This window comes from Coloeus monedula (assembly GCF_965178545.1).
Source record: "Coloeus monedula genome assembly, chromosome: 16".
In the NCBI taxonomy this organism is placed as follows: Eukaryota; Metazoa; Chordata; class Aves; order Passeriformes; family Corvidae; genus Coloeus; species Coloeus monedula.
Window position 1 is genome coordinate 16,559,734 of NC_138796.1, and position 24,694 is coordinate 16,584,427.

General features: G+C 43.4%; 2 protein-coding genes across 2 annotated transcripts in view; one reads left to right on the plus strand and one right to left on the minus strand.

Moving 5' to 3' along the window:
- Nucleotides 1–2,686, plus strand: part of TMEM204 (transmembrane protein 204) — a 28,918-nt gene extending 26,232 nt beyond the window's left edge. Inside the window, exon 3 of the mRNA XM_082292440.1 lies at nt 518–2,686. Within this exon, the coding sequence (XP_082148566.1) occupies nt 518–762 (245 nt within the window). The 3' untranslated portion in view covers nt 763–2,686. The remainder of the gene's footprint in view (nt 1–517) is intronic.
- Nucleotides 1–24,694, minus strand: part of IFT140 (intraflagellar transport 140) — a gene marked incomplete at both ends in the record, with an annotated part of 98,860 nt that overhangs the window by 42,421 nt on the left and 31,745 nt on the right. The window contains 9 exons of the mRNA XM_082292436.1: nt 2,977–3,173; nt 5,479–5,610; nt 7,345–7,492; nt 9,876–10,003; nt 10,440–10,557; nt 12,078–12,205; nt 13,010–13,101; nt 15,235–15,307; nt 15,700–15,903. Of these exons, the coding sequence (XP_082148562.1) occupies nt 2,977–3,173; nt 5,479–5,610; nt 7,345–7,492; nt 9,876–10,003; nt 10,440–10,557; nt 12,078–12,205; nt 13,010–13,101; nt 15,235–15,307; nt 15,700–15,903 (1,220 nt within the window). The remainder of the gene's footprint in view (nt 1–2,976; nt 3,174–5,478; nt 5,611–7,344; nt 7,493–9,875; nt 10,004–10,439; nt 10,558–12,077; nt 12,206–13,009; nt 13,102–15,234; nt 15,308–15,699; nt 15,904–24,694) is intronic.

Sequence of the window (24,694 nt, forward strand, 5' to 3'; positions counted from 1 at the left end):
GTACATTGCTTTTTATTCTTTCTCTAAGATATTTGGCTATTCATCATCTTCACAGTTTACATAGCAGCCTGCCTTAATAAACATTTTAAAATTTCAGAATAAGTGTACATACTGTGAATAAAAGAGGTTTTTAATAATTATTATTATTATTATCATTAATACAGCTGTTTTCTTTTTTGGCAATGGGAGTAAGAAAGAGGACATCTGTGTACATGATTCAAATGCATGGGGATAAAAACCCAACATGAAATACAGCTCAGTGGGTGTAAGAAATTCAAATCAGAGTGAACAGATTTAAACCTAAAACGGAGCCTCTGTTAAAGGCACTCTCTTTGCACATATCATGAGGCCCAAATATGCCTCCAAGAACACATCCAGCATATCATAATAGGGGTGGAAAGGCTCTACAGACTTATGAACAGTGAGTCTGTAAATGTTGAGATGCCTACGGCATTTTGCCACTACAGAAACTCAAGCGAAGAACTCATTAAAAATAACTCTGCCATTCTTCTTGCAGGTTTTGTTCTGGTTATTGGACTGGTGACATTCTACCGTATCGGACCATACACCAACCTCTCATGGTCCTGCTACCTGAACATTGGAGCCTGCCTTTTGGCCACACTGGCAGCTGCCATTCTAATCTGGAACATCCTCCACAGGCGTGAGGACTGCATGGCGCCCCGGGTCATCGTCATCAGCCGCACCCTGACGGCTCGCTTTCGCCGGGGCTTGGAAAATGACTATGTTGAGTCACCATGCTGAAAGAGCACACTTGAAAGGGGAAAAGATCTCCAAAGAGATCTGCATTGGAGTTGTTTTCTGTAAATATATGCTATAACTTAAAACTAAGGGTTGAAAGACATCACAATGCTCCCTTGTGTGGGCAGAGGCCCTCGATTATTATTTGGATGGGCTCCATCTATATACATATGTATAAAACACATAATTTTATATATATATATATATGTATTCTATTCTATTCTATTGCCCTCTTGGTCTGCTGTACAGCACAGAATTGTCAGGTTTGCTGCATGGCAGCAGGGTCAGCTGGAAAAGATACCAAGTGTGTGCAATGAGAATACACGAAAGAGGGAACCAAACACATTTTCTCTGCCTGCATCAAGTTCTCCTGCTCCCTAAAAATAAACCAAAAAAGCTATAGGAGACCAGTGACAATAGCTTGGAAGTTAACAGGCAATCTGAGAAAGCAGAAAACTCACTGTAGATTAAGTGATGGGTTTAACAGCTGTCTAAATTTCATGACTTTCTAGTCCTTCTATTCACCTCTCTACAAGGAACGGATTCTCATTAGCTGCAACACCTGCTCCCAGCCCCAGAAGAGACCAGAGAGTAAAAAGCAAAAGCAACTCTAATTATTCTTATGTAAAGAAAGGGATTGCAGAAGAATTAAGTTGCATTTTTTTCAGACATTTCTTTTGTATTCTGAGACACAGGTTTGGTAATGTCCTATGCATAAACAGACATTAAAAATGAGAAGGGTACGCAGCTAGAACAGGCCATGCATGCTGCTGAAAAATCTGTTTCAGTGTTACATTGAGGGCAGATGTCCACAGGAGGGTACCTGAACTCCCTAATAATCAGAGATATGATTAACTTACATTGTTGGGAACTATTATTAGAAAGAGATATTCCAGCCCAAACTGGTTTCTTTTGTCTCCAGCTAGTTACATTTGCTGTGACGTTAGAGTGCTATGGCAGGACACCAGCTCTGCCCAGCAATGCTCAGAGCCACATAACACAGGGAATATTGGAGAATAGAGCTGCCACTCAAGCATCCAGACTGGAAAATAAGATAAATATACAGGACTTCAGGATTTTGAGACTTAAAAACAACCTACCTGATAATTTAATATGGTAATGAAGTGAAAAATTAATACCTTTAGAATTAGGTATAATGTTTATAAGCCTTACCCTGAGAAGCACATGGCCTCACAAAAGTCATATGCACATAATTTTCAGAAAGAAAAACAACACATCAAAAACTACTATGCAGGAATACATGGGATACAGGAACCTGAGGCAATGACAGGTGTGTAAGCACTCTCAAGATGCTGCTCTGAGCAAATTAGTGATAGCTTTGAGGGACCATGAGCTGTGAATGTTACAAATTCCTTAGGACTGTTGTGTTACTCCCAGCTGAGTACACTGCTTTGCTTCTTTGTCACTATTTCCACACTTTGTTAAAATGTGATCATCAAGCTGGCTCTTGAGTTCTGTTCTGCACTCAGTTTGGATGTGATAAGAAACTCAACCCCAACTGCTGCTTGGCACCACGTTCCAAATGAGCAACTCTCCGCAGAGACTGATGCTCTAGAACAACTGCAGTGCTCTAGACTGTCAGGGGAAATACCATAAAGCTGACAAAGAGTTTCTTCTAGCAGTAGGCTTGTAAAAACAAACTAAGATTAGTATTCATCTGCCTGCATTAATTTCTGGGAAAAAAAAAAAGAATTCCAGAAATAATATGCTATGATTAAATGCAAGGGTTTTTTAAACAAAATATTAGAGTATTTAAGAGACGTTATATTATTTCCTCTAATATTGCAATATCCATATTATAATAATGTACATGTGAATTTAAAAATCAGCTATGTGGTCAGTAAATCTGTAACACTCGGTATTGCTGTGATTATTTTCGATGTATAAATAAAATTGTGAATGTGCATTTTCTTCTAGTGACAACATTTTTGCCATTCAGACACAGGATAAGGTTACTGTTTATCAGTAATTCTTTCTCCTTTAGTAAAAAAGAATCCATAATGTTTACAAAGAATGAGCAGAGAATGCACTACAATGTCTGTGAGACAAAGATGTTTCATCTGGTTAAAAATGAAAGGGAGAATGAAATCAGAGAGGGAAAAGGTAAGGAGAATCTAGGAGGATCTACACTTCACACAAACTTTTAACAAAAATAAACTGCACCCATGAAGAAATACATACAAATAGTTCTGATACCTTTTTATCAGCTTGATGGATTTGAAGGCCTCATCCATGTCTCCAGCAGTCAGATAGTAGCTGAAGTTCAGCATGGCATCCAGGGTGGTCTTATCACAGTCTCCCAATCCAATGAAATCTCTCATGGGTCTCCTGGCAACCATCTGAGAGACTGTTCCTGAGCCAGATTCTGATGCTCCCTTCTCAGCTTCTCCCAGCTAAAAGGAGAAGGTTGTCATATAGGTATCAAGCAGGTTGAAACTTACTCCTCTGTACATGTAATTAATTACATTATTCCTATCACAGCCCAAGTTTTTTATATCTGCAGGACCATGATCAATAGTGACAATAGTTGCAAAGTTTCAGAACTTCCTAGAAAATGCCACAAAACATGGAATGTCATAGAAGAGATTAACATATTGCAGTGAACAATCACAGCATGTCAGTGATCACTGGAGACTGGTATCATACCACAGAAAGGCAACCTCCTTTTCTTACAGTCATTATTATTTTATATATATATATATGTATGTATGTATATTAGTAATACTACTACTATAATAGCAACTATTAACTTCCCAGATTTCTGAAGATTTCAGGTAAGCATTCCTCCAAGTTTAGTCTCTTCTCAAATATTAGTCTGCTGTTCTGAAAGTTAACTATACAGACCCAATTCTTTTATCCTTGCCTTCACAAAAATCTTATGAATACTGAAGCTCAGGTTCAAATCCTTCCCCTTACAACTGGCAGTTCTAAAGCTTCAGGGATACCTTCACCATTCACTGAAAGGCAGCTCAAAGCAATTCAATCATTATGCAGAAAAACAATAAAGTCTCAATCCTCAATGTCAAATGATCTGTCTGGAGCGTAACAAGGAAACTTTCCCAAGCCAAGCAAAGGGCAAGATCACCTGAGTCATGAAGGATGCCAAAGTCCATGTACACTCTACCCCAATCATATAGTTACATATGATAACTAAATTTTAAGGTATACAGAAGCCAATAAAATATAGTATTATATTATAATACAATGGAAGTCCTGGGTACAATAAAAGACAGAAATCAAAAGTGCAAATGTGTCTGACTAGAACTTGAGGAATTTCTGGCACCAGGACAGTAAAGACATTATAGTGAATAAAGAGAAACCCTGGAATGAAACTTGGTCAACAAGGCTTGTTGCATCAACTTGATTTGCTGTATTTAAAGCAGGCTCTGCTCTTATACTAAATTAGGTTTCCCAAATGAATACAAGTGATGTAAAAAGTGACTTAGTCACGAAGAGACAACCACCAACCAAGAAAATGGAAACAAGATAGAGGAGCAGAGGATGAAGGAAGAGGACCAAAGCAATGCAGATACTTACAGGTTTATAGACACGTCCCCTCCGAAAACACAACTAATGGCAGCAGTAATCCATAGAGAGTCAAAAAAAAAAACCAAACCAAAACAAACAAACAAACAAAAAAAAAAACCACAAACACAGTATCAAAGTAAAATAGCATGAGATATGATGGAAAACTGTTAAGAAGAAAGATTGGAAAATGCAGCATATCACATTTGACCTTTCAATTTAAGGGAAAAAGAAAAGTAAAACACAGTACAACTCTAAAAGGTCAGTCTTCACAGGAAGACTGACAGCAGGCAGTGCTTTGAAGGGGATGAATTGCAAAGTGCTGCTCTGAATCTGAACATAATGAGTAGACACATTCTCCTTGTCTAATAGTGTTCACAAACTACATGAGGACTAGAAGTGTCATTAATATTAATTTCTTGTAGATTTTACAAAACTAAATACCTTAGTATAATAAATGGGCTGTGTTACACTCCCCCTACAAGACAGGAACAGATAAAATCATCATCCCAAGAGGCACCAGGAAACTCAGGTCAGAGCTTCACCAGAAAACAATTTGTAGGTGAAAGGCTGCAGCTTGCCCAGTATGCATGGAACTGTGCAGGGTATTACTTACCTGAGATGCAAACAATTTTGGATTGAAAATCAAGTTTTAGAAGTTAGAGCCTGCATTCCTGGCACTTGCAGCACACAGACATTTGTTGATAGTGCAAAATGACTATTCTTGCTCTCTTAGGTATTCTTGGAGACCAAGCTCCATTCCAGCAAGGAAGTGGGACGCTTCTGCCAAGCCAGTACAAAATGTCCTCTCTTATGGCCTACATAAAGCTCACACACACACCCCTCTTGTACTTGCAACAGGCACAGTGACTAGAGAAAGCAGAATTTTTTTCACATCCCTCTTTCAGTTGCATTACCTGGTAATTCCCATTTCTCCTACCCCAGTACGTCGCATTCAGTTTGCAATACCCATAAAAAGCCGTCTCATTACAAACTCCACAATTCTGCCAAGTTCATCTGCATCAGAATTATCTTTATGTCATTTCTATGTGATGCATCCCCTGCCATTGCTGTTGCTGTACCTACCCCAGACTCAGTTTGGTTTAATTTGACCCCTATACAGTGGGAAGTCTAATTTCTGGGAAGGGAAGGAATTCTTAGAGATTACCTCACCTTTTTTGCAAAGTAATAATGTGGCACCTCTATGCCCAAAAGAACCTGGTATGATGAAGGCAATGGAAAGCTGTCCTGCAGCAAAAGGCCATGCTCTTCAGTGCTGAAGAACGATATAATCCAAACATCCATCTGGAAAAGGAAGCAAACCATTGTTTTGTTTTTATGCTGCAATATCCTTCTTTCTTTTTGTTTTTATTTTCCATATTCACTTGGCAGAAGCTTCTCTTGACAATAGTATGACCTATACATTCAAACACACAGCTGCTGGAGAGGGCAGAGCTGCACACTTCCTCCCTACAGTGAGCACCCAGCGCCTTGCTCTGCATTCCAGACTGGTCCTCCTGCACAAGGACCTCCACCTCTGCCTCAGCAACCACCTTCACCCACCATAAAGAGAAAAGCCCCATGCCAGATTGCTGCTCTAGGCATCTCGCTGACAGATCTGGCTCAGGGCAAAGAAACAGAATCACAAAATAAGAGAATCACTGAATGGTTTGAGTCAGAAGGGACTTTATAAACTATCTTGTTCCAACGCCCTGCCAGGGCAGGGACACCTTCCACTAGACCAGGTTGCTCCAAGCCCTGTCCAACCTGACCTTGAACACTTCCAGGGATGGGGCAGCCACAACTGTTCTCAACTTTTTTTAAAAAACATTATATTATTCCCACTGTAGGTTCATCAGCTCTCTGATTGCTTTGAGATCCCAGGAAATCCACTCAAAATAATAATCCACTCAAAAATAGTTCCTCTAACAGTTTAAGTATTGACCTGACTCAAGTTAAAATAACATTTATTTCCAGCAGAAGTTAATCAGACTTCTCATTTCCTAAAGCATAAGCAGACAGTAAAAAGCTCTGTTGAATAAGGGGCAAAAAGTAAGTTGCATTCCTTTTATATCTTTTTTTTCAACTTTATTTAGAAGCCAAATATTTTTAAGTTTTTTACATGAGGAATACTAGGTTGAATTGTTCTTCTCTTTGCTAGAAGACCCCAGCCAAGCCTTTTGAGACATCACTATCCCACTTCTCCTTTCTACTTTGATCTTCTCACAATTCATCTAAGGTCATTTTAACCAACAAAAGACACAAAGATTTCTATCTCTAATTTGATGAGGTTTAGTTAAAATAAGGCACAAATCCAAAAATTTGAGATTAACATGGATGTTTCAAATCAATGGAATGTTTATACAGGAAAGGCAGTTCTGTACAGACAAAGTGGTAAGGAGCACTACAAGCACAATAGCAGGGGAAGAGGGGAAGAACTGTTGGTGTGAGGAAAGAAATCTTTGGTTAGATCATTTCTGATCAATAAAAATTAACTCTTTTTTCTAATGCAAAAAAGACCGTAACAGATCATTTGGGAAGGCACATAAAAATGTGCAATGTCTCTCCAGAAAAGCAGATGATGGGAAGGACTGGGTGGAAGAGCATATTTCTCTGTTCACCTTAACAGTAGTGTCCCTGTTATTCTATCAAGTTAATTCTTGCTGCTCTAAGTGGACTCAAGATATAAAATCAGCAATTTTTAAAATTACAAACTTCTAGATTATCAATCCACCCAATAATATCACCTGAAAAATTGTAGTCCAGATACAAGCTTGCATTAGGGTCATCCCCAAAGCTCTATCACAGCTAAAGAAATCCCCTCTTTTTCTTCTTCACTGTATGTAAGCTGGGCCCAAACCAGAGAGCTGCCATAGAGGGACTGCCTGACAGACACCAAACACAGGGTTCACTGCTCATTTTTGCATGTAGTAATGTGCACTACCCACTCCTACATCCTTCATGAAGGACGAAGGATTTATTACTTGGACAGGGAGAACTCCATGTAAAACAAGACAAAACAAATAAAAAAGACCATACTGTGCCCTCAGTCTGGTTTTTCTTTTGGTCTGGAGGTTGGAGGCCTGTTTCAGGAATTGCTTCACATACAAAAAGTCTTGGTTCACTCTGGTCCCAGAAATGGCAAGCAGGGATGTGACTGTGCAATTCTGGATACTCCACTACAGACCTACCAAGAGACAAGAAAAAGTGTAGAAAGGGAGACAAAGTAATTCCAGCCCATTCAGTGCATGAGTGTAAATAAAGCTCTGGCCAAGGGATCATTCTCAGGTAATACTCAGTTATTTATACTCTGCATTAAAATATTAACCAGATACATTTTCCTGACTCCTAACATTTTACACATGGCAACAACACTTTTAGTTTGGTCTGTTACACTGACAATGGTGACAGGACATAAAGCACTTCGGTAGAAAAAGAGTTGGTACTGCCTATAAAAATAGGCACCCAAAATCTGCCTCCCCTGAGACTGCAGGTTCCACAGCAACACTTGAAGATCCTTCAAACAAGGTACCTCAGTGTCTGCTGCTGTAACACAGGGGCTACCTCAGCTCTGCCTCTAAACCATGGAATTGTTAAGATTGGAAGGGCCCTCTAAAATCACCAAGTCCAGCCATGCACCCAGCACCACCACCATGTGTTCCACTAAACCATGTCCCAAAGTGCCACATCCACACATTTTTTGAACACTTCCCAGGATGGTGATTCCACCACTTCCATGGCCAGCCTGTTCCCAATGCCTGACAACTCTCCCTGAAGAAATTTTTTTCCAATACCCAATCTAAACCTTCCCTGGCACAAGTTGAGGCCATTTCCTCTCATTCTATTGATTATTACTTGGGAGAAGAGACCAACCACCACCTGGCTACTGCATGTCCAGAATTCAGAGGCACCATGGAACAGCACATTAAGCACAAGGACTTCCCCTGCAGCCTTGGGAAAGCCAGTCTCTGACAGCAGTTTAAATAATAACATCTTACTGCCTCCTTTGGGCATTTCAATACTATTTCAGTGCCGGCCATGTCAAGACTCCAGACATACAGAATCACACTATTTTAGCAATGGCTTAGTATTCCTTCTTCTGAAAAAACATCAAATTATTTAAAAGAGAAACCAAAGACACCATTAAAGTATTTTCTCAGTTGCTGTCACCACTGAAGGGTGGACTTTGTGGGGAGGATTGGAGTAGGCCTAAAGGGCAAATTGAAAGAGACATTCAAAGAGGTGCAGAAACACCCTAAGTCCTCTCCCTGCCATGGAATTCAAAATCAGTAAATTGCAAACTGAAAAACAGAATTTGTGTAAAAAACCTGGGAGTGTTTAGGTTTTGCCTCAGGAAGAGGGAAGGAGAAGCAGAAGAGGTGTAGATTATTATCATTTTCTGCTGAGTTTACTCACTCTAATTTGAAGATCCTTTAAAAGGAAGTACAGGTAAATGGATTATTCACACAGACACACTCAAACAGTGAAACAACATTCCTGGCTTGGGTCGGCCTCTGTTGGGCTACACAAGATACTGCACTAGGAAACAACTTCCTCATTTACCCTTGACTACACTGCTGCACAACTAACCAGGATGTAGGACTCCAAATTTGCATTGGCCTTAGTTTTTGATAAGCTGGGCAGTTTCTTCTGGTTCCCAATTGTAAGGAGAGCAATTCCTTTTTTTTCTTGCTTGTAATACCCATAGAAGATAGCAGCTAAAAAAGCAATCCACCTGTTCCAATGATAGTTTTTCTTCAGAAAAATACAGTCAGAAAAATTACTGTAAAACCACATGGGAATTTGTACCCTAATATTCCACCATATTTTCACAAACACTCCTACTTCACTGCATTGTGCAGCTAGGATTTCTAATGCACTTCCCACAGAACAGTCTGCATGAACAGAAAGGCGTCAGTTCTAAATAGACATCTCATGAGATTTTACCCACACAAACTCAATTTTATTATACTTAAAAAATACATTTTTTCCTACAAGGACCTTCAGAATGTCCTCTTTTCAGTTCCTATTACGTAAACTCTTCAAGGAAGGGGAGCTTTCCAAGATTTTTCTTTATTTAAAGGCATGGATCCTGATTCCAGTCATGTAATATCCCTGTATAAAAGCCCCTACACCAAATCATCCTCTCCTCAGGGATCTCTTTAGCTAGATGTGGCTTCCAAATTGCTAATAACTCTCCCTGCATTTCTCTCTTATGAATTTGTCCAATATCTCCATGATATCTTCCATATCTTCATCTTCTCTACTTCCTTTACAAGGAGTTCCTTGGCTCAGCTGCATGTTGGCTGAAGAACCACCTCCTGCTTACTTTGAGCTTGCTTTCTGGGACCTTCATTTGACACTCCCTAGCTCATGCTATTGGAATAGACAAGAATGCAACTTGATGGACATACAATTCACCAGTGTTAATTAGTTATTTAGAAATAATTAAATTCATACAAGCTCCTTCACAAGGCAGAGGAATGTCAGAATCAAAGTGTGCTTGTCTCTACAGGGCAGATTTCCATCTTAAACCACCATTAATGCTTCTTGAAGTAAAAGCTCCTTACTTGCCAATGCCTTGTCCAGCAGAAAGGTTGTCTCTACCATCTCCCTGTTCAGCCTTGAAATCAAAGAGCGTAACTTTGTCCATTTCAACATCATAGAAACAGATCTTGGAATCGATGTTCCCATCTGCCTACAAGAAAGGAAAACAAAGGTTGCTGGAGCATGCAGTCAAGAGAACAATAGATATGTTTATCCCATCTGCTTCATGCTCTAAGCTTTCTTTGCTGGTAATCACACAAGGTCATTCTTACTAAGAAATACCAGAAAATTCCTGGCTGTTTTTCTATTCCAACAAGTCAGCCTTGGACTTCTTTGAAATGTTACAAAGCAGCTTCTGTAACTAAAATATTCCTTCCTTTTCTGTATCGTTCCCAACACAGTACAAAGCCTTAAGAGACCTTAATTAATTCCAGAACATGACACTTCATTACATGACTCAATACACTGCCCAGACCAGGTAGGTTTATTTCTGAGAAGTGAATCTTGCGTCCTCAGTAATCTTGAACCACACCAGCCTATGAACCGATGGACAAGTCCCAGACAGTGAGTGAAGAGCTGTGCCTCACCCTGCTGACAAGGATGCTGACTTTGCTGCCATTAGCATTGCACTTCACAGATGCAATGTCTCCGCAGCCAGGGAGCAGCTTGGATAAACTCTTGCTGTTGCAGTGCACTTTTGCCTCTCTGTGAGAAGGAATAAACTTCAATTATATGGTGGCAAGAAACTGGCAATATGCATCAGCCAAAACATTTAGCAAATTATGGATAAGACTTTTAAAAGCAAACTATTTTGACTGCATGACACCACTGCCCCAGACTCCCGCTTCCTCTCCAGAGGATTGCTGCCACTGCCTTTCTTTCAGGAATACATTAATGGACACTCTTTCCTCAATGAATCAGCAAGAATAAACTTCAATGCTTCTACAGGATTCCAAAAACATGGCTATCCAGCAAGAACATCTGGCCAGAATTCTGAATTCAGAAGTAAGTTGAACAGTACCATGAATGTTGAATAGAGTCCATCACAAAAAAGTTCTGTGTATGGAAAGCATACTGTGGAGTAGGAGTAAAGAAATGTCATTGGCGGGGCGTATTTATATATTTTATTATCTCAAAAGCATCTTATTGCTGGTATAGGTACAAACCCAGTAATCAGTCAGCAATAAAGAGGACAAATCTCATGAAACAAAAGAATGCAGAAAAAAGAAGTGACAGTAATTTGAAGTGACAGCAATTTAGACCTATAATACAATCCCATGAAAAAAAAATCTTTGAGTCTATAAAAATAACATTTGTCCTAAGCCAACTATGGTGCCCTGAAATTAAAGAGTGTCATAATTTGAGAAGGGGTATTTTCAGTACCAAACACAAAAATTTATCAGAGCATGCATGAGTGAAGCTATTTTTTCTCACTATCAAACATCATAATCCAACATTTATGCTAGTTACAACCTGCCCAAATCTAATAACCTTCAAACTGTGTCCCAGGTGGAATGTGTGTCATTCCAACCCAGGTAGTTTCCAGTGGGCAACTAACTAGACTTTAGCATTCCTCTGGTGACAGCATGCAAAGAAGAACAGGATCTGTTCACTCTTCAGGTTTTCCAGCTTTTCAAAATTACATTTGTCATTAGCAGCTAAATTTTCAAAAGGAACATCATGTCACTATCTTTTTCATGTTTGTCAGTATGGGAGTACAGCAAAGTTTGAACAAAGTCAGGTAAACTTCTTTCTTAACCTAAACAGGAGGAAGAACAGAGTCTCCACAGTTCTAGGTTCACTTTCTCCATAGATTCACTGAAACTAGTTTGCTGATTTATGAGGAGATACAAGACCTAGTTTTCTTTATTTCAACTCTTTTGAGATTCGAGTCTTGTTCAAGTTATCAGAAGAAACATGGGACACCCTTGGCTTGATCTTCCATAAATTCTCCACACACTTTTAAATGCACTTAAATATCCCTCAAGGTATTCTCTTTTTAAAATAATCATCATCATCATGGTGATGACCATCAGTCCATGACTTGCCTAATTATTCCATTGTTCCTCCTTTGCTTTGGAAATAAACCATCAGTTCACACAGGCTGCATGTATTGCCTCAAGTCAAAGGGATTGTTGCATTTCATCAAATCAAAAGCAGCTAAAGATTCTCCACAAAATACATGCTTAACTATAAACAGATTATTTTAAAAGCCTTATTAATACCTGCGTGAGAGATCAAAGATTTTCAAGTGAGCCAGATCAGTTCCCACAGCCAGGAAATTCCCACAGACATCCAGGAGGCAAGGATTCCCCTCTGCTTCAGAGAACACCAGCAGCTGCTTAACTGTGCCCTGGGAAGAAATGTGTAACACTAGGTTTGTGTGGCCACAGCCTCACTAAAAGGGACTTATTTTGTCACCAAGTTGAGTCATGAACTGCTGAACTTCTGTGTTAGATGAATCACTCCGAGCAAATTGGAGAAATATGCACACACAAATGTAATCTGGGTTTCAGGTACACATATAACCTCAAAAAAAGTCTAAATTTAAAGGCATCCTTCTGCAATAATTTTCTCTTTAGTAACACAGCCTTCACCAAGTGAAAGAGACATAGAAATATCAAGTCCCTGAAAGTTCCTAAATACATAGCTATAAAAACAAATACATTATATTTATGTGATGGATCACACACATTCTAAAATATAATATTTACTTCCTAAATAAAATGATGTATTATAGAACTCTGACAATGAGATTTCTTGTTTTGGTTCTCACAAACCAGCAGAGGCTGCAAAGGTTCACACAAAATGTGCAAGTGGTATTTTTCATTATCTTGAAAGAATATTCAATATTATCATCTTCTTGAAAGTAATATATGCATTTCAACCTGAATGCAATTTAGATTGTCTTAAAAGTCTGTAAATACTTATTAGTTACACTGCAGTAGTGTTCAGAGTGGCAGACTTTTTAAAGGACACAAAATGTCAAAGATCTTTCTGCTGAAATACTGAAAATATTTCTTATTTTGAGTACTGTATTATGACAAGGTAGAGTTAGTAGATTTAGAAAGATCATGGACTTAACTTTTAAGCTCTAACACCAATCTTTGAAAACAATGAGGCCTATTTGTCCCTTCATGGTTTTCTCAGTCCTTACCTGCCAGGTGCGGACCTGGATCTGATACGGCTCCACTGTGTACAGATTTTCTCCATGCACAGACAGAACTGGAGAGTCACAAAGGAAAGAGCCTGGAACAATCACAACAAAGCAATCATTACAATAATTATGTCCTGTAAAAAGAAAAGAAGTAACTTAAAGCACTTGCTGGGGTTTTAGGAGTTCCCCTTCTATTTTCTTTTTCTCTTAAAGAATTTTCCCCATACACGTTGCCAGGGGGACAAATTACTGGGTGCTTAAGAAAAACAAAAGACCTGTCCCCAGGGGGAGGGGTCCATCTGGCTACTCTTTTTCACCTGGGCTTGTGAGCTGTGAGTTCCCAGCGTTTGGATGGAGAGGGAGGCTGGAAGGAATTAGTCAGCACTGGAGACTTCTGCTTTTCCGGCTGCCTTCCTTCTACCGGAGAGACCCCGGGTTCCCAGGCCCGCCTTCCCTGCCCCGCTGGGAGCCGGGCTGCGGCCGCCCTGCCCCTGCCATTGCTTCAAGCTTTCACTGCTCTCTAGCCCCGCACGCCCTGCCTGCCCAGACCTCCGGGGGTTCCCGCCGCAGCTCCACAGTTTGGATACATCTTGTCTGCCACCCGGGATTTGTGCTCGTCCCATCTGTTCCAGCCTGCTGTTCCCGAGGGTCTGGCCGGACACCGGGATCGGCTGCCCAGGGGTTTGTGAAGCTTCTTTGTTCCATCCCTTCCCGGGATCCCAGGGCACCGGTGCCGCGTGCTCCCCGAGCTCGCTCCGGAGCGCCCCCTGCAGCCGCGGGGGAACCATCGCACCTGCCCTGCTCACCGGGAGCCGCCAGCGCCCCTGCCGGCTGCGAGCGGAACTGCACCCGAGGGGAAAGGGCCCGACAGCCCAGAGGGCTGGCACTGGGTTTGGGATTGTTTGCTGTTACTGCCATAGGTGTTGTTGCTTGTTTGACTGGTCATACACATATAGATATATATTAGTAAAGAACTGTTATTCCTGTTCCTCATATCTTTGCCTGAAAGCCCCTTAATTTCAAAATTATAATAATTCGGAGGGAAGAGGGTTGCAATTTTTTTTCTTCCATGTCAAGGGAGACTCCTGCCTTCCTTGGCAGACACCTGTCTTTCAAACCAAGACAGCACTCAATTTCCACTATCTTGCACCAAATCCTTTTTTCCATCTTTTTCCATCTGTCAGTCACTATTGAATCCTGAATGAATATCAGTCACTATTACTCCTTGGTGTTTCAGCCTTCTTCCATTCTGCCACTACATTTAAAAGCTGGAACTCCCACTGTAAACAAGTGTTGGTACACTCTGTCCATGGAAACAAGTGAGAGAGGAAGGGCAAAGAGCTGATATGGGGAGTGAAAGAAAGAAAAAAAAAAAACAGTTCAGTGTGAGGTTCTGTAAGACAATTCACTTTCCCTTCATTGAACTGCTACTGAAGAGGGATAACAGAATCTTGGTCAGAACAGTGGCTCTGCAAGAACTTCAGAAGTGATGTAGATTGTTGGGACCTTGGTGGTAATAAAGGAATGATTCAGCTTGGAAAAGTTATAAAATATGTCAGTAAATACAGACAAGCAGGAAACACTTAATGGTTCTTAAAAGACAAATCTCAAGATTTAGAATGGGATTGATGGAATTCTGCATCACTTATTTCTCAAGGCAGAAATATCAAGGGAGAATTAATCATTTAAAAAGATAATTTACTCTACTTGGCACTATATATAGCAATTTATGGGACAACTTCTCCTGAGAGCTGGGACAAAAAGCCTCCTTCCCAGTTCCTATGTAAGTGCTATGTAACCTTGATTACACTTTCTCTCAGGTGAAGTGGAAAAGCCTTCAATAGCCATTGCCATGTCTTATGTGTAAAGGCAACAGGAGCCACAGCTATGAAAGCAGAAAAAAATTGCTCTTCTTGATCAACATCAATGGTGTACTTATATAAACACAAAAAGTAGTTCTAGCCTCATATCATGTTTTGTGCAAGGCTCTGTATAATGTAATTTTGCTACATCAGATAAAAATTTTTCTCAAGCCCTGAGGGTTTTTTCCAGTCTAGAAGAAGATGTCCCTGCTCATGGCAGGGGGGTTGGAACAAGACGTGCTTTAAAGTCCCTTCCAACCCAAACTATTCTGTGATTCTATGATTACAGTGCATCAGCTACCACGAATGAACATATAATTGTGGAAGAAAATAAGCATTCCAACTCTGACCAGTAAGTCCTACCTGCACTTCTGAAGGTATCTCCTGAGCACTCAAAGACAGCCACTTGCTTCCCATTCCAGAATACTACAGCATCCTAAAACAAACAAAACACCAAATAAATATATACATTCAGTTCCTTTTAGAAACATACAGGAGTTCATGCAATAATACAGCAAGAATTCCCCTACAATAGCCACCAGTTACTAGTTCCTCTGGACATTGGGTTTGAAGGCTTTTAGCAGTCCAGAAGTTCTCTGGGTTCTGGTGAGCACCCTAGAGAATTCCTGAGTCCCTGCTCTATCTTAAAAAAACCAGCTTCACTACAGCACCTTTGCTACTGTCACAACAATACTTTCATAGCTTTCACACTAAGCTGAATATTAAAAAAAAGGCTTCTCTTAAAGACTTAGGAAGTTTGGTCTCTATAAACCTAACCAGGCAACTGATTTGGAAAATAAAAGAAGAATAAAAAACAAACCAATTAACCTTAGTAGCAAAGACTCCATTAGCATTCATATCAACACGAAGGCTGTGAGTGGTTCCTGCGCTGAAGGTCGTCACATTGAAGAGGTTGGGAGACACCTGTACCACGGCCACCTGCTGATGAAAATGTGCCAACATGGCCTGCTCACTGAGGATCACCACAGAGCTGATGTTGTTCACTGCCAGCAGGTTTTTTCGGGACCCCCACTGTACACAATGGGAAAAGAAAAACCACACAATTTCTTGAACTGTCACAGCAATGTCCCAAGGGGAAAGACTGAATAAATATTTTTATAAATACACGAAGTCCTACTGTCTAAATACAAACTACAGGGAATGAGTGGGAAATATTACAGATTCAAACTATTATGCTGGTTACCCGGTGTCCTGGTTTAAAAGACATGTGTCTGCCAAGGAAGGTGGGAGCCTTCCTGGAATGGAAAGATGGCCCCCTCCCTCCAATTGTCATAACTTCAAAAATACAGGGCTTCTAGGCAAAAATATAGGAAAAGGAATAACAGTTCTTTACTAGTAAAAAATATATATATAAAACAGAACAAACAAAAAACAACAGCCAAGAAAAAAACGTAAGTTTTCCCAGCTGTTAAGCAATTTCCACTTTGGTGTAGTTACGGCTACAAGTGAGGCAGAGGGGCTGCTCTGATGCGAGCCCTGAGACTCCCCAGGGGTTAATGGTGGCCTCAGGAAGACAACAAAGGGGAAGCAATTCCTTTGAGAAAACCTAACCCACAACAGTATCCACTCAAAATTTTTTTTCCATATGTGCTACATTGAACTTAGACTTTTAAACTATAGACATACATACATTATCCTAATTATATATGTATATACATGCAGATATGGATAGAGGCACAATGTCATAAACAGTTCACCCCAAAATAAGGTCCCATTGAGGTAATCATGTTTCTCCATCTTTCTGCACCACCCACCAAGTGCAACCATATCCTTGAGCAAAGACAACCCAACAAATGGGTTTTTCTTTGCTTGAGGCAGAATTAACCCAAACAGTCTTTCCTAGCATACCTCTCATGTGCACCACTGGAACTTTATCCCCGTCTGTTGTACGCAGGGGTTTGGACTGGGCAGGGCCATCTTGGATAGTGGAACCTCTGTTGTTAACTAACTGTGTAGCCTTTGTTAAACGCTAATCCCACTGCTTGAAGGTCCTACCTCCCATTGCCTTCAATGTTGTCTTTAATAGTCCATTGCACTGCTCAACCTTCCCAGCTGCTGGTGCATGGTAAGGGATGTGGTACACCCACTCAATGCCATGTTCTCTAGCCCAGGTGTTTATAAGGCCGTTCTTGAAATGAGTCCCATTGTCAGACTCATTTCTCTTGGGGATACCATGGCTCCAAAGGACTTGTTTTTCAAGGCCCAGGATGGTGTTCCGGGCCGTAGTGTGAGGCACAGGGTAGGTCTCCAGCCATCCTGTGGTGGCTTCTACCATTGTGAGCAATCAGCGCTTGCCTTGGCAGGTTTGAGGCAGTGTGATGTAATCAATCTGCCAGGCCTCCCCATACTTGTATTTGGACCATCACCCACCATACCACAGGGGCTTCACCTGCTTGGCCTGCTTGATCGCAACACGTCTCACAATCATGGATGACCTGGGAGATACTGTCCATGGTTAGATCCACGCCTTGGTCTTGTATCCACTTATAAGTGGCATCTCTGCCCTGATGGCCTGAGGCATCATGGGCCCATCAAGCTAGAAACAACTCTCCCTTGTGTTGCCAGTCCAAATCTATCTCTGACACCTCTGTCTTTGCAGCCTGATCTACCCGTTCCTTGTTTCGGTGTTCCTCATTAGCCCTACTCTTGGGGACATGGGCATCCACATGACAGACTTTCGCAGTCAGTTTCTCTACTCAAGTGGCAATGTCTTGCCATTCTTCAGCAGCCCAGATAGGTTTTCCTCTACACTGCCAATTGGCCTTTTTCCACCTTTCCAGCCACCCCCACAGAGCATTTGCCACTATCCAAGAGTCAGTGTAGAGGTAAGTCTTTGGCCACTTCTCTCATTCAGCAGTGTTCAGGGCCAACTGGACAGCTTTGAGTTGTGCAAACTGGCTTGATCCACATTCTTCTTTGTAGCTTCTGTAACTTGTCATGTGGGGCTCCATACAGCTGCTTTCCACTTTCAGTTCGTCCCTACAATGTGACAGGAACCATCAGTGAAAAGAGTGTAGCGCATTTCTTATGTTGGCAGTTGGATGTATGGTGGAGCTACCTCAGCACATGTCCCCTGTTCCTGCTCATCTTCATCAGTGAGACCAAAGCTTTCACCTTCAGGCCAATTCGTAGTTATTTCCAAATCCCTGGGTGATTTAACTTTCCAGTACAGGTGCGCTGTGTAATCAAGGCAATCCACTTACTCCATGTGGTGTCAGTGGTGTGATGGGTAGAGAGAACCTTTCCTTTGAACATCCAGCCCAGCACCGGTAGTCAGGGTGCCAGAAGCAGCTGTGCTTCAGTGCCGATTACCTGAGGCAGCTTGGACTCCTTCATAGGCTGCCAAGATTTCCTTCTCTGTGGGAGTGTAGTTGGCTTCAGACCCTCTGTAGCTTCGGCTCCAGAATCCCAGTGGTCGGCCACGAGTCTCACCAGGCACCTTCTGCCAGAGGCTCCAGGACAGACCATGGCTCCCGGCTGCAGAGTAGAGCACGTTCTTCACCTCTGGTCCTGTCCTGACTGGGCCAAGGGCTACCACATGAGCAGTCCCCAGCTCGATCTGGGCGAAGGCTTGTTGCTATTCAGGGCCCCAGTGGAAATTGTTCTTCTTTTGGGTAACCAGGTAGAGAGGACTCACGATCTGGCTGTACTCAGGAATGTGCATCCTCCAGAAACCTATGGCGCCTAGGAAAACTTGTGTTTCCTTCTTGCTGGTCAGCGGAGACACTGCTGTGATCTTGTCGATGACCTTGGTGGGTATCTGGCGCTATCCATCTTGCCACTTTACCGCCAGGAACTGGAACTCTCAGGCAGGTCCCTTGATCTTACTCTTTTTGATGACAAAACCAGCTTCCAGGAGAATCTGGATGATCTTTTCTCCTTTCTCAAAGACTTCTGCCACCGTGTTCCCCCACACAATGATGTCATCAATGTATTGCAGAAGTTCTGGAGCCTCATCCTTTTCCAGTGCAGCCTGACAGATGGTGGGACTGTGCTTCCACCCCTGGGGCAATTGGTTCCAGGTGTACTGGATGCCCCTCCAGGTGAAGGCAAACTGGGGCCTGCACTCTGCTGCCAGAGGAATGGAGAAAAATGCATTGGCAATGTCAATGGTGGCGTACCACTTCACTCCTTTGGACTCCAGCTCGTACTGGAGCTCCAACAGGTCTGTCACAGCAGCACTCAGTGATGGTGTAACTTCATTCAATAGTCCACTCTCAATCTCCAACGATAGTCCACTCTCAATCTCCATTTCCCATCCAACTTGCGCACGGACCAAATGGGTCCAAAGGCCGAGTGGGCCTTGCTGAACACTCCGTGGATCTCTAGCTCGTGGATCATCTTGTGAGTGGGGATCATGGCATCTTGATTTATGTCGTACGGCCCGGTAATGCACTGTTGAAGTGGCAGTCAGTACTTGCTGTTCTTCTACCTTCAAAAGTCCTACCACAGAAGGATTTTCTGACAGTTCGGGCAAGGTGTTTAGCTGCTTAATTCTTTCTGTCTCCACAGCAGCAATTCCAAAAGACCATCAATGTCCTCTTGGGTCTTGGAAGCATCCGTTCCTAAGGCAGTCAATGCCCGGGATACATGGGCATCTGGGCCAGTTACAATGGGGTGCTTCTACCAGTCCTTCCCAGTCAAGCTCACTCCAGCTTCCAACACCCTCAGCTCTTGAGAACGCCCTGTCACCCCAGAAATGGAGACTGTTTCTGACCCCACACATCCCGATGGCATTAACATACATTGAGCACCAGTGTCAACCAGATCCTTGTATTCTTGTGGGTTTGACGTGCCAGGCCATCGGATCCACACAGTCCAGTAGATACAGTCATCCCCCAGTGCCCCTACCTGGCTAGAGGCAGGACCCCCCTAATACTGGTCCTTGTCAATACATATGCGAGGTACCTTCCAGTGGGTCAAATCCTTGCCCAAACTGGCACTGCACTCCCTCTCACCAACTTCCCTTTTCCTTTCTTTTTCAGTTCTTGTATTTGGGCTGCCAGGACACAGGTAGGTTTCCTGTCCCACCGTCTCATGTCTTCTCCATGGTCAAGTAGGAAATACCACAAGTCAGTTTGTGTGGCATACCAGCTCTCTGTCTGGAGGGCATCTGGCTCTGACTTCAAAGACTCTGGTTTGCACTGGTGCCACAGGTAAACATCTCTCCCTAATCTCCTCTCTGAGTTTTTTACTATCATCCTTGAGACTCTCAACCAATGTCTCTACAGCAGAGATGTGGGTCTGCATCAGGCCTTGGACCATGCTCTTGTAATTCCTAAGATTGCTTGCTACAGAGCCCATTTGTCCTGGGTTGCAGTGTATTCTATTACCATCCCCATCAGCCGTTGAAATCAGGTGGGGCAGTGTTTCCTTGCCTCCTCCCCCCAGACTATCTTGCTGTTAATGGCCCATCATTGTCCTGCCGCCTGACTCAGAGATAACTCCCTCTGGACTATCATCTGTTAATGAGCCCAATCAACACCTGGCCTTATGACTCATTACCCCATTGTGAGATGCTCCACCCAGAGGGAGGAACCAAGCATCCCAGCGTGGATATAAGCTGAGGTTGAAAACCAGAGGGGAGACCTTTCCACTGGATTTCCAGAGGACAGGAGCTACACAGCCACCGGACCTTCTGAGGAAGAGCAGACCCTTTTCTACAGGATCACCGCTTCAGAGGACTGCAGCCATAATTCTAGCAGACTGCTACCACCACCCTGCCTAACAGGGACTCAGGTTGTATCTTGACTCTGTCAGTTTGAACCAGTGTTTTCTTTTAGTTGTTTTTTCTTTCCTTTTCTTTAAACTTCCCCATTAAATTGTTATTCTGACTTGGTGCCTCCCACTGGTTTGTTTTCAAACTAGTACACCATTGTCTCTTGGTTGCCCTTGAGATGCATGTTTGCCGTTAAAACTGGAGTGTTCAGATCGCCCCTGATGTGCAAGGCTCCACCACATTTGCACTGGGCACCTGACCTTGTTAGGGTCATTATCATATTGCCCACCCCTTCCAAAAAGTATCTCCAACACTGCCATTTCTCTCAGGCATTGGATCCTTCCTCCATGGTCTTCCACGGTTTTTTATGATGGTGCTCCTGCAGTTTGTCCATATAAACAAATCTTTCTCTTGCACTTGCTAGAAGCTGCTCCCAGAAAGAAAAGGGTCCTGGCTCCCTCACAAACACTTGCTCAATGGCCACATCCTAGGCCAAGGATCCCAAAAACCTTGCTTTGGTACCATCAAGTTCCATGCCTGTACCAAATAAGGTCCCAAACTTGAATCAACCAAGCCAAAAAAGCCTCACCCTCCCCATCATGTAATGTCTTTTCACAGACTGCAGAGACTGTCAAACAACAGGGATGATCAGTGATGACTCAGTGATGATCTCAGGCTCCAGCTCCTACACTGCTTGTGAGGGCCCTGGTACCTCCTCATCATTAGCTGAGCGCACTGAATTGGTGTTATACTTCCTCTTTTGCAAAGGGGCGATTGCTGCTCGCTGTGGCTGCCCTTGTGGTTTAGCTGGAACCTGGACGGTTATAATGTCTGTTTGTTCCACTGCTGCACTATCCACCTCTGGATGTCCTATGGCTATCCCCTGGATATCCACCTCTGCTACACTATTCCCTCTGACTGCAGGTGGTTCTGCTGGGCAGTGTCCCCCACCTCTGTGGCAGGTTTTGGGGCAGTTAGACAAGGTAACCTCACCCTGTCTCTGAACGGTGGATGGACCTTACTGAATAAACACAGCAAAAACATATTAAAAAAAGTATATGATATCTTTAACTTCTAGGGGGAATTTTAACTCTTCAGAAGCTGTTGTAGGCCCAAAGAAGTGGGTGAAGGATTGGGAGAAAATTCCCCCCGTGTTGCTTCCTCACAATGGATACCATTATTAAGGAAATCCCGAAGATACGAACTTAGTCTGTGATAGTTAAATAGCCTTGTGCCCACATTCCAGAAGTTTACAAGGACTGAATTCCTCACCTTATTGACCCATTCTACAAACTGGGTAACAGCCACAATGGCCTTAGTTATAGGACCCATGTTTAAATAATGACCTGCAAACAGGAAAAACATAGCCATGATCATATGCCAACCAAACCAGGGTAGGCTAGACCACATGGTGCTGCCTAACAAGGTTTCTATATCTGGTACACAAATGGGTTAACCAAGAACTGTTATTCTCTTTTCAGCCTTTCCTCTCGATGCCCTTGGGCCGCACATGGGTCACCAATTAATGTCCTGGTTTAAAAGACATGCATCTGCCAAGGAAGGTGGGAACCTTCCTGGAATGGAAAGATGGCCCCCTCCCTCCAAATTATTATAACTTCAAAAATACAGGGCTTCCAGGCAAAAATATGGGAAAATAATAACAGGAATAACAGTTCTTTACTAGAAAAAAAATATATATATAACAGAACAAACAAAAAACAACAAAAAACCCCAATAACTGAAGTTTTCCCAGCCGCTAAGCAATTTCCCCTTTGGTGTAGTGATGGCCACAGCCGGCAGGGGGCAGTGTTGGGCGAGGCAGAGGGGCTGCAGCGGCTCCCCCCGGCTCCAGGGAACGCTCCGCTGTGAGCCCTCAGCCTCCCCAGGGGTCAGTGGCAGCCTTGGGGAGAGAGAGAAGGGGGCAGTTTGGTTTCCCTGGACTCTCACATGTCCGGTGCAGTATCGTGGTGATGGCAGCTGCTGAGCAGCAGCTGGAACCCTGATTCTGGAGAGATGGTGGTGGAGGGCCTGGTTTTCTCCTGAAACCCCCACGCAGGTGGTGAAGGTCTCCTGGCAATGGTGAGTGCTGAAAAGTCCCTGTCAACCGGCAGCTCCTGCAAGCAGAAGGCTTACCAACAGGCAGCGAGGAGAATTTCACAGCAGCACTGAGCCCCTGGGTAGGAGAAGTCCAGCACTAAAAAGCAAACCCGTCTCCCCTCCAAGCAGGGCAAAAAACTGCACTAGCCCCAGCTAAGAGACTGTCAAAAAAAACCCATTCCCCTCCCCCAAAACCATTTCATTGGTATATCAAGGTACTTGGCCATTCCTTTTGTCTCTTAATCTCTGCCATTTTACCTAGGAAGCTGCCCCCCTTGCACCTCATTGACAACAAATGGGAAGAAACCCTTTGAGAAAACCACTAACACCCAGCTACTCAGACTCCCTTAGTCTAAGTAGAAGAGCAGTTTTTTTAAATTAAACTTACTTTTTTTTCCTAAGATGATATTTCACCACCTTACATTTACTGCTGCAAGAGAGCATCACATATTTGAAGGGTTTAGTAATGTAGAGGGATTCCTTGTGGAACAGGGGCATATGATACCCCAGGACAGTCTGGGCAACCCAGGGCTGCTAGGGAAGAACCCCTGAAGGGGCCTCAGGCTGCAGACAGGCTTAAAAGACACCTGGCAGCAGGCAGCCTTGAAAATCCTTGGCAAAGTTACACACTGGTTGGCTCCCCCGCTGCTTAGAGACTGTCCTGTGAGAATAGGGTGTGAATCTTTGTAAAGTAGATATAAGTTGGTGTAAGTAAACAATAAAGCAGAGAATGATGCTCAAATTGTATCGGTGCTCGTGTCATTACTCTGGCTGGCTCCCCTGCATTCGGAACCCCCCCTGCTAAACCTGGCGCCCAAACAGGGACCTGAGTGATTTTTTTTTTTTTTTTTCACTTAAATGCGGTGTGTTTTTCGCTTAAATGCATTTTCGCTGAAATGCAGCAAGACTCCGAATCATCGCATCGGTGTTGGAGCCTGTGGGAGCCGGATGCGAGAAGGGTCTCAAAGCGGAGTGACGCTGGAGACCGGAGTTCGCGCAGCCGAGCGAGCCCCGCATGTAAGAAGCTATGGAGTATGAGGCTGGAACTCGCCTCCTAGCCAGTATCCTCTCTAAGAGAGGCGAGACTGTGAAAGATCGAGATCTTAATGCCCTCGTTACATGGGCCCAGGAACAAGGATTTTTGAAATACACTTCGCTTTTTTTTTCTACCGAAGCGTGGTGGGAAGTTGGGAACAAACTGTGGCTGTCCACGATTGAGGGTGGAAAGGAAGGTAGAGAAGCTAAAGCTCTCGGATTAACTTGGAGAGCCGTGATGAACACCCTCGCAGAAATGAAAGCAGAGAGGAAGGTGGCCGCTGTGGCCATGGAAACTTCAGGGGATGGCGGCTCTGGGAAGGAAACAGACGGGGGTCTTATGGAGCAGCGGTCAGAGACCAGGGTGGAGTCCAGTGTTGCACGATTCTTTGGGCTGCCTGTAGGTAGACCGATGAGGGGTACAGCAGCACCTGTACGCTCGCTGCGGGAGTTGCTGGACCCAGCAGGGAAGGAAATTACCCCTCCGAAGTCTGAGGAAGAAACGGCTGCAAAGGCGGAAGCGCAGGCTCCTGACCCTGGGGGTGGGGTGCAGGTGAGCAAAGGAGAAACGAGCGGTCCTAGCTCCCAGCTGAAAGCGGCAGCACACAACCCCCCTCTGCCGGACAGCGGATCGTTGTCCAACGGCGAAGCAGCCTCTATGGCTTTGTCGCCCACAGAGGCAGAGGCAGAGCCAGCCAGGGCTGCTGGGGGTCAGCCCCAAGAGGAGGAGAACCACCGAGAGATGACGCATGAAGTAATCAAGAAACTTGCTGAATTGTCTACACGTCAGGACACGCTGGAGTCTACGGCTTGCAAAACCACACCATCAGCACCGCGGCATCCTGTGGACCCACCGGTCAAGACAGCCACCAGAACTCCTACGTTCCCATCGGAAGAACTGGGCACAGTGCCTATGGCCCCTCCCTTCCTGTGAAGGGAGATGCAGCCATC